At 45.6% G+C, this 16705-nt stretch overlaps 1 protein-coding gene across 3 annotated transcripts in view; it reads left to right on the top strand.

Moving 5' to 3' along the window:
• The window catches only part of LOC106590637 (netrin-G1), a 250242-nt gene that overhangs the window by 107572 nt on the left and 125965 nt on the right, over window positions 1–16705 (top strand). For all 3 annotated transcript variants that reach the window (XM_045710904.1, XM_045710905.1, XM_045710903.1), the window contains exon 3: window positions 8384–9027. In XM_045710904.1, coding sequence (XP_045566860.1) covers window positions 8384–9027 — 644 coding nt within the window. The remainder of the gene's footprint in view (window positions 1–8383; window positions 9028–16705) is intronic.

Raw genomic sequence — 16705 nt, 5'->3', positions numbered from 1 at the left:
CTAGTTAACTAAAGGTTCAATTTTTTTTTTAAATACAGAAGCGAATGCTTGCGTTGCTAGCTTCAGTAGACACGAACAGTTTTAACCTGATTTTTTTATGGACAACATAAAAATAAAGTGTTTCAAATTCTAGAATCGTCCTCTTCCATCTCTCCCCAGTGTGTGTTAGGCACATTTCCTGTCTGTTATGCGTGTCCAGGGAAGACTTGGTTGACCAACCATTAGAAAACCACTTCCTGACGACGACCAGACCAAAACCACTTCCTGACGATGACCCAACCAAAAATTTGTCTGGATTGGAACGAGATAATGAATGAAAAGAAAGGCTGGAATTACTGTGATTTGTTACCAGGGTGTGTTTTTTTTGTCTCAGTCTGGACATTAGGCAGAACGTTGTGGACACAGCAACAATTAGAGCTGCCCTGTGAAGACCTACACACACACACACACACACACACACACACACACACACACACACACACACACACACACACACACACACACACAAACACTTACAGATTAACCGAGTGTGTTTCGGGGAGGGTCGCTGATACCATTAGCACCAATTTAGCGGGACCTCTCCGCTCCACTACCTCCATCCAGCAGATAGCTGCTCCAGTCATCACTGTAATCTATGGCTGCTGTTCCATCCCTCGTCAGCTAATGCTAGCAGATCAGATTGGATTAATAGCTACATCTTCTGTAATTACGACTGGATCGGGTGGAGCTCTGTAGCAGCAAAATTTGCTAGCTAGCTACAATGTCAATTATTTGAATGTTTTCCAAACCATTCATTGTCTAATGGAGCTCTCAGTGCCATAAAATAAAAAAATAAGTTTCCCCATTGATTTCCATTGGGCTGCGGTGCTCAGCGCTTTATCTCCTATCTGAAGAGGAGGAGTGCTCCTGTACAGAGTGACTGGAGAGAGAGGGTATTATTGATCTTCATGAGGCAGTATGTTCTTGTTACAGTATGTGAGTATGGAGGAGACCGTAATGAAAGGTTTTAACCTGTGTGTTCAGAGATCTCCACAACTAGCCAAGATTGCCATGTGCTATGCAGCAGATTTCCAGCTCCTAGTGATAGAAATCGATAAGGGTATTAATCAAATCAAATAAAAGTGTATTGGTCGTATACACATATTTAGAAGATGTTATCGCGGGTGTAGCGAAATGATTGTGTTTCTCGCTCCAACATTTCAGTAATATCTAACAATACACAACAATAAACAAAAATCTAAAAAGTTAGGAAATGCAATTTTTAAACATTTTATTTTACCTTTATTTAACTAGGCAAGTCAGTTAAGAACAAATTCTTATTTTCAATGACAGCCTAGGAACAGTGGATTAACTGCCTTGTTCAGGGGCAGAACAACAGATTTTTACCTTGTCAGCTCGGGGATTTGATCTTGCAACCGTTTCGGTTGCTAGTCCATTGCTCTAACCACTCGGCTACCCGCAGCCCCAAATTAAGAAATATAGAAATATTAGGACGAGCAATGTCAGTTCGGAGTGTATATATATATATATATAGTGCCTTCGGAAAGATTTTTTGAAATATTTGCTAATTTATACCAAATAATAAACTGAAATATCACATTTACATAAGTATTCAGAACCTTTACTCAGAACTTTGTTGAAGCATCTTTGGCAGCGATTACAGCCTCGTGTCTTCTTGGGTATGATGCTGCAAGCTTGGCACCCCTGTATTTGAGGAGATTCTTCCATTCTTCTCTGCAGATCCTCTCATGCTCTGTCAGGTTGTATGGGGAGGGTTGCTGCACAGCTACTTTCAGGTCTCTCCACAGATGTTCCATCAGGTCCGGGTTCTGGCTGGGCCAATCAAGGACATTCAGAGACTTGTCCCAAAGCCACTCCTGGTTTCGCTTGGCTGTATGCTTAGGGTCGTTGTCCTGTTGGTAGGTGAACCTTCATCCCAGTCTGAGGTCCTGAGCGCTCTGGAGCAGGTTTTCATCAAGGATATGTCTGTACTTTGCTTCGTTCATCTTTCCCTCGATCCTGACTAGTCTCCCTGTCCCTGCCGGCGAAAAAAATCCCCACAGCATGATGCTGCCACCAACATGCTTCACCGTAGGGATGGTGCCAGGTTTCCTCCAGACTTGACGCTTGGCATTCAGTCCGAAGAGTTCAATCTTGGTTTCATCAGATCAAAGGATCTTGTTTCTCATGGTCTGAGAGTCTTTAGGTTCCTTTTGGCAAAGTCCAAGTGGGTTGTCATGTGCCTTTTACTGAGGAGGGGCTTCCGTCTGGCAACTTTACCATAAAGGCCTGATTGGTGGAGTGCTGGAGAGATGGTTGTCCTTCTGGAAGCTTCTCCTATCTCCACAGAGGAACTCTAGAGCTCTGTCAGAGTGACCATCGGGTTCTCGGTCACCTCCCTGACCAAGGCCCTTCTCCCCCCGATTGTTTGGCAGGCGGCCAGCTCTAGGAAGAGTCTTGGTGGTTCCACATTTCTTCCATTTAAGAATGATGGAGACCACTGTGTTCTTGGGGACCTTCAATGCTGCAGAAATGTTTTGGTTACCTTCCCCAGATCTATGCCTCGACACAATCCTGTCTCGGAGCTCTACGGACAATTCCTTTGTCCTCATGGCTTGGTTTTTGCTCTGACATGCACTGTCAACTGTGGGACCTTATATAGACAGGTGTGTGCTTTACAAATCATGTCCAATCAATTGAATTTACCACAGGTGGCCTCCAAGTTGTAGAAACATTTCAAGGATGATGAATGAAAACAGGATGCACCTGAGCTCAATTTCAAGTCTCATAGGAAAGGGTCTGAAAACCTATGTGAATAAGGTATTTCTGTTTTTATTTTTAACAATTTGGCAATCATTTCAAAAACCTGTTGTCACTTTGTCATTGTGGGATATTGTGTATATAGGCAAGTTATTACCATGTAACCCTGCATATCGACTTGGTACTGGTACCCCGTGTATATAGCCAAGTTATTACCTCGTACCCCTGCACATAAACTCAGTACTGGTACCCTGTGTATATAGCCAAGTTATTACCTCATACCCCTGCATATAAACTCAGTACTGGTACCCTGTGTATGTAGTCAGGTTATCATTGACTCAGTAGTGGTACCCTGTATATATATTGTAGTTATCATTCACTCAGTACTGGTACCCTGTGAATATAGCCTAGTTATCATTGACTCAGTACTGGTACCCTGTGTATATAGCCTAGTTATCATTGACTCAGTAGTGGTACCCTGTGTATATAGCCTAGTTATCATTGACTCAGTACTGGTACCCTGTGTATATAGCCAGGTTATCGTTATTCATTTTGGATTTATTCCTTATCTTACTATTTTTCCATAATTGTATTTCTCTCTGCATTGTTAGGAAGGGCCCGTCAGTAAGCATTTACTTAGTTTACACTGTTAGTTTACACTGTTAGTTTACACCTGTTGTTTGCTAAACATGTGACAAATACAATTTGATTTATTGATTGAGTAGCTAATTAACGGCACTCTTGAATTCACCTCAACCGTAGAAACCTGAGTGTACCATCCAGGGGATGGTATTCCACAATTCCTTTACAGTCCTTCTCTAATCCAATAATGAGCCCTCTTCCATTCCTGTCTGTGGACACAGCGCAGCATATGGCAGGTGATGGCACCCCTAACCTCCTTACTGTGTTACCCATTGAAACCCCAAGTGAAACATTTCCGCTGCCAGCCTTTCCTCTCACTGCTCACTGCTCACTCCCCAGGTTCCAATTTTCCAGCGCTCAGAGATTGCCTTGACAGGATGTTAATGTGACTCTGGGCCAGTTAAAAGGCTAAATGCCCGTTTCATCATCTCCTTGAAGGACAAGAAAAAATGGCTTGTTAAGAGGAACACTCTTTCTCTCCTTTTCCTTTTCCTTTTCTCTCTCTCTCTCTCTCTCTCTCTCTCTCTCTCTCCCTCTCTCTCTCTCTCTCTCTGTCTCTCCCTCACTTCCTTTCTCTTCCTCTCTCTCTTCCCTTCTTTTCCTCTCTCTCCCTTTCTCTCTGTCCCTCTCTTTCTTTACCTCTGGCCTTCTGCTTTATTTTTCTGTCCTACATCACACAGAGAGAGTGCTCCTTTGTATTCCTGTCGCCCTAGCCACGGAACCACAGACACTGACATCTCCTACCTAATCATGTGGCGGATTATCTTGTCCTCATAGATTGTAGGAGCGTCTCTGTTGAAAGGTCCTTTCTGAAGTACCATAGCCCCAGGGATGGAGAACATTGTGGTGTAATGACTTGTGGTAAACCTTTCAAATGTTTTGAGGCGTATGGTTTCGTGTTGATGAATCTGAGGCAGTACATAGGTCTAAAACCTTCACAGCAGCTGCCTGCTCACCTGCCTCTGTGTGAGTGTGAGAGAGTGTGTGAGCGATAGCTACGGCTACCGCTGCTGCTACTGCTATAGCTACTGCTGCGACTACTGCTATAGCTACGGCTGCAGCTACGGCTACCACTGCTAAAGCTACTGCTATAGCTACTGCGATAGCTACGGCTACCGCTGCTACTACTGCTATAGCTACGGCTACCACTGCTATAGCTACTGCGATAGCTACGGCTACCGCTGCTACAACTGCTATAGCTACTGCGATAGCTACGGCTACCGCTGCTACTACTGCTATAGCTACTGCTGCTACTACTGCTATAGCTACGGCTGCTACTACTGCTATAGCTACTGCTATAGCTACGGCTACCACTGCTATAGCTACTGCTGCTACTACTGCTATAGCTACGGCTGCTACTACTGCTATAGCTACGGCTACCGCCAGCCACTGCTATAGCTACCGCTGCGACTACCGCTATTGCCACTACTGCTATAGCTACTGCTGCTACTACTGCTATATCTACTACTGCGATGCTACTGCTATAGCTACTGCTGTGACTACTGATATAGCTACTGCTACTACTACTGCTATAGCTACTGCTGCAACTACTGCTATAGCTACTGCTGCGACTACTGCTATAGCTACTGCTGCAGCTACCACTGCTATAGCTACTGCTGCTACTACTGCTATAGCTCCTGCTGCAGCTTCTGCTATAGCTACGGCTACCGCTGCAACTACTGCTATAGCTACTGCTGCGACTACTGCTATAGCTACTGCTGCGACTACTGCTATAGCTACTGCTGCTACTACTGCTATAGCTACTGCTGCGACTACTGCTATAGCTACTGCTGCGACTACTGATATAGCTACTGCTGCTACTACTGCTATAGCTACTGCTGCAACTACTGCTATAGCTACTGCTGCGACTACTGCTATAGCTACTGCTGCAGCTACTGCTGCAGCTACGGCTACCACTGCTATAGCTACTGCTGCTACTACTGCTATAGCTACTGCTGCGACTACTGCTATAGCTACTGCTGCAGCTACCACTGCTATAGCTACTGCTGCTACTACTGCTATAGCTCCTGCTGCAGCTTCTGCTATAGCTACGGCTACCGCTGCAACTACTGCTATAGCTACTGCTGCGACTACTGCTATAGCTACTGCTGCGACTACTGCTATAGCTACTGCTGCTACTACTGCTATAGCTACTGCTGCGACTACTGCTATAGCTACTGCTGTGACTACTGATATAGCTACTGCTGCTACTACTGCTATAGCTACTGCTGCAACTACTGCTATAGCTACTGCTGCGACTACTGCTATAGCTACTGCTGCAGCTACTGCTGCAGCTACGGCTACCACTGCTATAGCTACTGCTGCTACTACTGCTATAGCTACTGCTGCTACTACTGCTATAGCTACTGCTGCTACTACTGCTATAGCTACTGCTGTGACTACTGCTATAGCTACTGCTGTGACTACTGCAATAGCTACTGCTGCTACTACTGCTAAAGCTACTGCTGTGACTACTGCTATAGCTACTGCTGCAGCTACCACTGCTATAGCTACTGCTGCTACTACTGCTATAGCTACTGCTGCAGCTAAGGATACCACTGCTATAGCTAATGCTGCTGCTTCTGCAATAGCTACTGCTGCGACTACTGCTATAGCTATTGCTGCGACTACTGCTATAGCTACTGCTGCAGCTACAGCTACCACTGCTGTAGCTACTGCTGCTACTACTGCTATAGCTACTGCTGCGACTACTGCTATAGCTACTGCTGTGACTACTGCTATAGCTACTGCTGCGACTATTGCTATAGCTACTGCTGCTACTACTGCTATAGCTACTGCTGCGACTTCTGCTATAGCTACTGCTGCTACTACTGCTATAGCTACTGCTGCGACTACTGCTATAGCTACTGCTGCGACTACTGCTAGAGCTACTGCTGCTACTACTGCTAAAGCTACTGCTGCTACTACTGCTATAGCTACTGCTGCGACTACTGCTATAGCTACTGCTGCGACTACTGCTAGAGCTACCGCTGCGAATACTGCTATAGCTACTGCTGCTACTACTGCTATAGCTACTGCTGCGACTACTGCTAGAGCTACTGCTGTTACTACTGCTATAGCTACTGCTGTGACTTCTTCTATCGCTACTGCTGTTACTACTGCTATAGCTACCGCTGCGACTACTGCTATAGCTACTGCTTCGACTACTGCTATAGCTACCGCTGCTACTATTGCTATAGCTACTGCTGCGACTACCGCTGTTACTACTGCTCCGACTACTACTACTGCTATCTTTTATGTTATGCTCTCCCTCTCTCTTTGAACTTGAGGTTTATGGTATATTTTTCATCCCTCAATGTCAGAATTGACAAAAGATACATGTCATTGAGTTATCCAGACATGAAATTCAGATGGAGCCAGGCAGGTAGCCTAGAGGTTAGATGGTTGGGCCAGTAACTGAAAGGTTGCTGGATTGAATCCCCGAGCTGACAAGGTAAAAATCTGTCGTTCTGCCCCTGATCAAGACAGTTAACCACTGTTCCCCAGGCGCTGAAGACGTGTATTTTGATTTTGGCAGCCCCCCGCACCCGGATTGGGTTAAATGCGGAAGACACATTTCAGTTGAATGCATTCAGTTGTACAACTGACTAGGTATCCCCCTTTCCCTTTGTGCAAAAAAAATGTCTGTGGAAAGATAGTGGTTTATTCTCCCCTTGTTAGACTGACCTTCACTTTATACTTGCTACTAACGAGCACATTAGGCACAAGGTATTCCTGACTATTCTCTATCCACCCCTCAGGACTTTACTGTTGTTTATAATGGCGTGCGCAATAGAGCAAAGATGTAGAGATAAGTATTTAAGAAATGATACAGTGAATATGATATAAGATACAAATGCTAGACCCTGTCTGACGTTGGTTCTTGCAGTGTGGCTATAAGAAGACATAAGTCGTAGGTGGAGGGGGACTTATCTGAAGAGGTAGGGTGTAAGTCGTAGGTGGAGGGGGACTTCTCTGAAGAGGTATGTTGTAAGTTGGAGGTGGATTTCTCTGAAGAGATAGGGTGTAAGTCGGAGGTGGACTTCTCTGAAGAGATAGTGTGTAAGTCGGAGGTGGAGGTGGACTTCTCTGAAGAGATAGGCTGTAAATTGGAGGTGGACTTCCCTGAAGAGGTTGGGTGTAAGTCAGAGGTGGAGGTGGACTTCTCTGAAGAGGTAGGGTGTAAGTCAGAGGTGGACTTCTCTGAAGAGATAGGGTGTAAATTGGAGGTGGACTTCTCTGAAGAGGTAGTGTGTAAGTCGTAGGTGGAGGTGGACTTCTCTGAAGAGATTGGGTGTAAATTGGAGGTGGACTTCTCTGAAGAGGTAGGGTGTAAGTCGTAGGTGGAGGTGGACTTCTCTGAAGAGGTTGGGTGTAAGTCAGAGGTGGAGGTGGACTTCTCTGAAGAGGTAGGGTGTAAGTCAGAGGTGGACTTCTCTGAAGAGATAGGGTGTAAATTGGAGGTGGACTTCTCTGAAGAGGTAGGGTGTAAGTCGTAGGTGGAGGTGGACTTCTCTGAAGAGATTGGGTGTAAATTGGAGGTGGACTTCTCTGAAGAGGTAGTGTATAAGTCAGAGGTGGACTTCTCTGAAGAGGTTGGGTGGAAGTCGGAGGTGGAAGGAGACTTCTCTGAAGAGGTGGGGTGTAAGTCGGAGATGGAGGGGGGACTTCTCTGAAACATCCCCATAAAAAATGAATCTGTCTCTAGGTGTTTTATAATGGACTAGCCACTCACCCAGCACCACAGCTAGAACCCTGGACCCCACAAGCACATCAATTACTATTATACAATTATCCGTGTCATAGTCGTACTAGGCATCTGTGCTGTATGCTGCAGGGAGTATATCCTTACATGTATATTTTTTTATACATAAAGGACTCAAGGCTCATAAAAAGGAGCTTTTGGTACCTGTGTTATTGTTTACCGTTAAGATTCCTAAATTTCTGCCTTTCTCTTTCTCTATTATTTGCTGTCTTGTAGGAGAATCCTTACATGTGTAACAACGAATGTGACGCCCAAAACGAGGACCTGGCCCACCCTCCGGAGCTCATGTTCGATTTCGAGGGTCGGAACCCCACAACCTTCTGGCAGTCCAGTTCCTGGAAGAAATACCCCAAGGCCCTCCTGGTCAACATCACACTGTCCTGGAAAAAAACCATTGAGTTGACCGATGACATCGTGGTTACCTTCGAGTCCGGACGCCCGGAACAGATGGTTTTGGAGAAGTCGCTGGACTACGGTAAGACCTGGCAACCTTACCAGTTCTACGCCACAGACTGTCTAGATGCCTTCACCATGGAGCACAAGACTGTCCAGGACTTGACCCAGCACACCCTTCTAGACATCATCTGTACTGAGGAATACTCCAGGGGCTACGTGTGGAAGAACGCTAAAACCGTCCGCTTCGAGATCAAGGACCGTTTCGCACTGTTCGCCGGGCCACACCTCCACAACATGGCATCCCTCTACGGTCAGCTAGACACTACCAAGAACCTGAGGGACTTCTTCACCATTACAGACCTGAGGGTCCGGCTCCTCCGACCGGCCACCGGGGCCACCATGGTGGATGAGAACAACCTGTCCAGATACTTCTACGCCATCTCTGATATCAAGGTGCAGGGCAGGTAAGGCTCGGACTATGTGCGCTTGTGTATATTACATGACTGTTTTTTTTCATGTTCATTTTAGAAAAGCGAACTCCTGCACATACGATGTTCCCTCTGCACGTTGTTATGGTGTCCATGATGTTCCCTCTGCACGTTGTTATGGTGTCCACGATGTTCCCTCTGCACGTTGTTATGGTGTCCACGATGTTCCCTCTGCACGTTGTTATGGGGTCCACGATGTTCCCTCTGCACTTTGTTATGGCGTCCACGATGTTCCCTCTGCACGTTGTCATGGTGTCCACGATGTTCCCTCTGCACGTTGTTATGGTGTCCACGATGTTCCCTCTGCACGTTGTTATGGTGTCCACGATGTTCCCTCTGCACGTTGTTATGGTGTCCACGATGTTCCCTCTGCACTTTGTTATGGTCTCCATGATGTTCCCTCTGCACGTTGTTATGGGGTCCATGATCTTCCCTCTGCGTATTGTTATGGTGTCCACAATGTTCCCTTTGCATATTGTTATGGTATCCACAATGTTCCCCCTGCATATTGTTATGGCGTCCACGTTTCCGTCAGAGACCAAGTAGGTAAGCTCTCAAAATGTGCTTTGATGAAGAACAACATTTTTCATCTTTTTCAACAAAATAGATGAATACTTTGCTATTCTAAGTATACACGGTACAAAGCAGACAATTGCTCTGACTATGCGTTGCAAGTTACCTTGGCTAGATCTTTTTCACAATGAGGTTCCAACATATGGAGCTCTTTTCTCCCACAGATTTGAATTAGTTTTCAGTCAGAGGTTGACTGAGTTTATGTGTGCTTTATCATTTATTATTGTTATTGTGTGTGTCTTTGGTATGTGGCTACAGTTTGTTTTATTATTTAGTCAGTATCACCAAAATTAATACAGTGTGATTCTGGACAGAATAATTGATAGAGCAGGATAGTTCAGGATTCAGTTTGACTGAAATGAAATATACATAGTCACGTACATAACACATAGTTAATGTCTCACCACTGTTATACATGCCCAAAAGATATTGGACATGTAATGTAAATTCTGATCGTTTATGTCAGCTACTGTAGGCGCTGACACGCTAGGCTGATAGAAATTAATTGGATTTGTAATATGAATCACCAAACTGAAAAATAATTGTACTCACGGCAAAACATGGCCTTGCAATCAATCAGCATCACTACAATTCACCTCTTTAGAATATCTACAGCTGCTTTAGGGAGAATCACATTTAGTTATTTCTGCTTTGAGCCAAGAATATGCCAGCCTAAAGGGTTCCTTTCCTAACCAATTCCTTTGACAACTTTTGATAGTGGAACAGCTTTTCAGGAAATACAATTTCTACTCACTGCCCCAGTACTGAACACATTTACAGAACCCTGCTTCTACTAACTGCACCAGTACTGAACACATTTACATCACCCTGTTTCTTCTACCTGCCCCAGTACTAAACACATTTACAGCACCCTGTTTCTTCTACCTGCCCCAGTACTGAACACATTTACCTCACCCTGTTTCTACTACCTGCCCTAGTACTGAACACATTTACACCACCCTGCTTCTACTATCTGCCCCAGTACTGAACACATTTACAGCACCCTGTTTCTTCTACCTGCCCCAGTACTAAACACATTTACAGCACCCTGTTTCTTCTACCTGCCCCAGTACTGAACACATTTACATCACCCTGTTTCTTCTACCTGCCCCAGTACTAAACACATTTACAGCACCCTGTTTCTACTACCTGCCTCAGTACTGAACACATTTACAGCACCCTGCATCTACTAACTGAAATACTAAAGAGATGCGCCGTACATGTTGGCTGCATCCCCAATGGTACCCTATTCCCTTTGTATTGCACTACTTTTGATGAGGGCCCATAGGATGAATAATGTGCCATTTGGGATGAATCCCCCATCCTCCAGTTAGTACTAGTCTACCTTTAATGATCTTTAAGTGTTCTACAGCCGTCAGCTTCCTTAATTAGCAAAGATCCTCTCTCAGCTTTCTAGCTAAAACACTATTTTAATTTGGTGAGCAGAAACTGGCTCAGCTGTTTATTAGCTGATGGAAGGTAGATCAGAGGTAGAAGCATCGGAACACATCGGGTCACCACATTTGTTCTAATTAGTGTTTAATGTCTCCGGAGAGACATACAACAACATAAACACAACATGATATTACCCTGTTAGCTAGTAGTTACAGAGATACAACATAAACACAACATGATATTACCCTGTTAGCTAGTAGTTACAGAGATACAACAACATAAACACAACATGATATTACCCTGTTAGCTAGTAGTTACAGAGATACAACAACATAAAGACAACATGATATTACCCTGTTAGCTAGTAGTTACAGACATACAACAACATAAACACAACATGATATTACCCTGTTAGCTAGTAGTTACAGAGATACAACAACATAAACACAACATGATATTACCCTGTTAGCTAGTAGTTACAGAGATACAACATAAACACAACATGATATTACCCTGTTAGCTAGTAGTTACAGAGATACAACATAAACACAACATGATATTACCCTGTTAGCTAGTAGTTACAGAGATACAACATAAACACAACATGATATTACCCTGTTAGCTAGTAGTTACAGAGATACAACAACATAAACACAACATGATATTACCCTGTTAGCTAGTAGTTACAGAGATACAACATAAACACAACATGATATGACCCTGTTAGCTAGTAGTTACAGAAATACAACATAAACACAACATGATATTACCCTGTTAGCTAGTAGTTACAGAGATACAACATAAACACAACATGATATTACCCTGTTAGCTAGTAGTTACAGAGATACAACATAAACACAACATGATATTACCCTGTTAGCTAGTAGTTACAGAGATACAACATAAACACAACATGATATTACCCTGTTAGCTAGTAGTTACAGAGATACAACAACATAAACACAACATGATATTACCCTGTTAGCTAGTAGTTACAGACATACAACAACATAAACACAACATGATATTACCCTGTTAGCTAGTAGTTACAGACATACAACAACATAAACACAACATGATATTACCCTGTTAGCTAGTAGTTACAGACATACAACAACATAAACACAACATGATATTACCCTGTTAGCTAGTAGTTACAGACATACAACAACATAAACACAACATGATATTACCCTGTTAGCTAGTAGTTACAGAGATACAACATAAACACAACATGATATTACCCTGTTAGCTAGTAGTTACAGAGATACAACAACATAAACACAACATGATATTACCCTGTTAGCTAGTAGTTACAGAGATACAACATAAACACAACATGATATTACCCTGTTAGCTAGTAGTTACAGAAATACAACAACATAAACACAACATGATATTACATTTTTTTACATTTTTTTTTTACATTTTAGACATTTAGCAGACGCTCTTATCCAGAGCGACTTACAAATTGGTGCATTCACCTATAATATCCAGTGGAACAACCACTTTACAATAGTGCATCTAAATCTTTTAAGGGGGGGGTTAGAAGGATTACTTTATCCTATCCCAGGTATTCCTTGAAGAGGTGGGGTTTCAGGTGTCTCCGGAAGGTGGTGATTGACTCCGCTGTCCTGGCGTCGTGAGGGAGCTTGTTCCACCATTGGGGTGCCAGAGCAGCGAACAGTTTTGACTGGGCTGAGCGGGAACTGTGCTTCCTCAGAGGTAGGGAGGCGAGCAGGCCAGAGGTGGATGAACGGAGTGCCCTTGTTTGGGTGTAGGGCCTGATCAGAGCCTGAAGGTACGGAGGTGCCGTTCCCCTCACAGCTCCGTAGGCAAGCACCATGGTCTTGTAGCGGATGCGAGCTTCGACTGGAAGCCAGTGGAGAGAGCGGAGGAGCGGGGTGACGTGAGAGAACTTGGGAAGGTTGAACACCAGACGGGCTGCGGCGTTCTGGATGAGTTGTAGGGGTTTAATGGCACAGGCAGGGAGCCCAGCCAACAGCGAGTTGCAATAATCCAGACGGGAGATGACAAGTGCCTGGATTAGGACCTGCGCCGCTTCCTGTGTGAGGCAGGGTCGTACTCTGCGAATGTTGTAGAGCATGAACCTACAGGATCGGGTCACCGCCTTGATGTTGGTGGAGAACGACAGGGTGTTGTCCAGGGTTACGCCAAGGCTCTTAGCACTCTGGGAGGAGGACACAAGGGAGTTGTCAACCGTGATGGCGAGATCATGGAACGGGCAGTCCTTCCCCGGGAGGAAGAGCATCTCCGTCTTGCCGAGGTTCAGCTTGAGGTGGTGATCCGTCATCCACACTGATATGTCTGCCAGACATGCAGAGATGCGATTCGCCACCTGGTTGTCAGAAGGGGGAAAGGAGAAGATTAATTGTGTGTCATCTGCATAGCAATGATATGAGAGACCATGTGACGATATGACAGAGCCAAGTGACTTGGTGTATAGCGAGAATAGGAGCGGGCCAAGAACAGAGCCCTGGGGGACACCAGTGGTGAGAGCACGTGGTGCGGAGACAGATTTTCGCCACGCCACCTGGTAGCAGCGACCTGTCAGGTAGGACGCAATCCAAGCGTGCGCGGTGCCGGAGATGCCCAGCACGGAGAGGGTGGAGAGGAGGATCTGATGGTTCACGGTATCAAAGGCAGCAGATAGGTCTAGAAGGATGAGAGCAGAGGAGAGAGAGTTAGCTTTAGCAGTGCGGAGAGCCTCCGTGACACAGAGAAGAGCAGTCTCAGTTGAATGCCCAGTCTTGAAACCTGACTGATTAGGATCAAGAAGGTCATTCTGAGAGAGATAGCAAGAGAGCTGGCCAAGGACGGCGTGTTCGAGAGTTTTGGAGAGAAAGGAAAGAAGTGATACTGGTCTGTAGTTGTTGACATCGGAGGGATCGAGTGTAGGTTTTTTCAGAAGGGGTGCAACTCTCGCTCTCTTGAAGACGGAAGGGACGTAGCCAGCGGTCAAGGATGCGTTGATGAGCGAGGTGAGGTAGGGGAGAAGGTCTCCGGAAATGGTCTGGAGAAGAGAGGAGGGGATAGGGTCAAGTGGGCAGGTTGTTGGGCGGCCGGCCGTCACAAGACGCGAGATTTCATCTGGAGAGAGAGGGGAGAAAGAGGTCAAAGCACAGGGTAGGGCAGTGTGAGCAGGACCAGCAGTGTCGTTTGACTTAGCAAACGAGGATCGGATGTCGTCAACCTTCTTTTCAAAATGGTTGACGAAGTCATCCGCAGAGAGGGAGGAGGGGGGGAGGGGGAGGAGGATTCAGGAGGGAGGAGAAGGTAGCAAAGAGCTTCCTAGGGTTAGAGGCAGATGCTTGGAGTTTAGAGTGGTAGAAAGTGGCTTTAGCAGCAGAGACAGAAGAGGAAAATGTAGAAAGGAGGGAGTGAAAGGATGCCAGGTCCGCAGGGGAGGCGAGTTTTCCTCCATTTCCGCTCGGCTGCCCGGAGCCCTGTTCTGTGAGCTCGCAGTGAGTCGTCGAGCCACGGAGCAGGAGGGGAGGACCGAGCCGGCCTGGAGGATAGGGGACAGAGGAAATCGAAGGATGCAGAGAGGGAGGAGAGGAGGGTTGAGGAGGCAGAATCAGGAGATAGGTTGGAGAAGGTTTGAGCATAGGGAAGATATGATAGGATGGAAGAGGAGAGAGTAGCGGAGAGAGAGAGCGAAGGTTGGGACGGCGCAATACCATCCGAGTAGGGGGAGAGTGAGAAGTGTTGGATGAGAGCGAGAGGGAAAAGGATACAAGGTAGTGGTCGGAGACTTGGAGGGGAGTTGCAATGAGATTAGTGGAAGAACAGCATCTAGTAAAGATGAGGTCAAGCGTATTGCCTGCCTTGTGAGTAGGGGGGGAAGGTGAGAGGGTGAGGTCGAAAGAGGAGAGGAGTGGAAAGAAGGAGGCAGAGAGGAATGAGTCGAAGGTAGACGTGGGGAGGTTAAAGTCACCCAGAACTGTGAGAGGTGAGCCATCCTCAGGAAAGGAACTTATCAAGGCGTCAAGCTCATTGATGAACTCTCCAAGGGAACCTGGAGGGCGATAAATGATAAGGATGTTAAGCTTGAAAGGGCTGGTAACTGTGACAGCATGGAGTTCAAATGAGGAGATAGACAGATGGGTCAGGGGAGAAAGAGTGAATGTCCACTTGGGAGAGATGAGGATTCCAGTGCCACCACCCCGCTGGCTCGATGCTCTAGGGGTATGCGAGAACACGTAGTCAGACGAGGAGAGAGCAGTAGGAGTAGCAGTGTTATCTGTGGTGATCCATGTTTCCGTCAGCGCCAGGAAGTCTAGGGACTGGAGGGTAGCATAGGCTGAGATGAACTCAGCCTTGTTGGCAGCAGACCGGCAGTTCCAGAGGCTGCCGGAGACCTGGAACTCCACGTGGGTCGTGCGCGCTGGGACCACCAGGTTAGAGTGGCAGCGGCCACGCGGTGTGGAGCGTTTGTATGGCCTGTGCAGAGGAGAGAGAACAGGGATAGGCAGACACATAGTAGACAAGCTACAGAAGAGGCTACGCTAATGCAAATGAGATTGGAGTGACAAGTGGACTACACGTCTCGAATGTTCAGGAAGTTAAGCTTACGTTGCAAAAATTTTATTGACTAAAATGATACAGTACTGCTGGCTGGTGGAGTAGGCTAGCTAGCAGTGGCTGCGTTGTTGACTTTGAACGTGTAGCTGGCTAGGTAACCTCGGTAGTTTCAGTACTACACCTTGTCATGATACAAAGCAACTTTGTAGCTAGCTAGCTAACATAACACTAATCAAGACGTTCCTTGTAGTGTATTTAGTTTCGACAATGCTGCTCGTCGGTAATAGTTGGCTAGGTTAGGAAAAATGGCGTCGCGGGGGACGGAAATAGCTGGCTAGCTAACCTCGATGGCTGGCTAGCTAACAATTATCAATTAACAATTATCAAGCTATGACAAAGACAACTAGGTAGCTAGCTAGGTAACACTGCACTAGTCAAATCGTTCCGTTGTAAAGTATTAGTAACTACAGCGCTGCTAGTCGGTAACGGTTGGCTAGCTGGCAGTGGGTTAATGATGACTAGGTGTGTTGAGTAAGTCTGGCGCCGCGTCGCGGCTGGGTAGCACACCTCGATAATACTCGATAATACTCAAACTCAAACTACACAATTATCTTAGATACAGAGACAGCAAAGACAACTATGTAGCTGGCTAACTAACACTAACACCACACTAATCAAGTCGTTGCGTTGTAATGCAATAGTTTCTGCGGTGCTGCTAGTTGGTAGAAGTTGGCTAGCTAACAGTGATGACTAGCTAGCTAGCAGTGTTGACTACGTTAGGAGGACGAAGATAGCTAGCCTCGATAATTACTCAGTTACTCTAAACTACACAATTATCTTTGATACAAAGACGGCTATGTAGCTAGCTAAGAAGAATTGCTCAGATCGAACAAATCAAGCCGTTGTAATGTAGCGAAGTGTAATATTACCTGTGGAGCGAAGCATTACCCTGTTAGCTAGTAGTTACAGAGATACAACAACATAAACACAACATGATATTACCCTGTTAGCTAGTAGTTACAGACATACAACAACATAAACACAACATGATATTACCCTGTTAGCTAGTAGTTACAGACATACAACAACATAAACACAACATGATATTACCCTGTTAGCTAGTAGTTACAGAGATACAACA

The sequence above is a fragment of the Salmo salar genome, chromosome ssa29 (assembly GCF_905237065.1).
Source record: "Salmo salar chromosome ssa29, Ssal_v3.1, whole genome shotgun sequence".
Lineage (NCBI taxonomy): Eukaryota > Metazoa > Chordata > Actinopteri > Salmoniformes > Salmonidae > Salmo > Salmo salar.
This window is presented reverse-complemented; position numbering and strand designations above follow the sequence as displayed.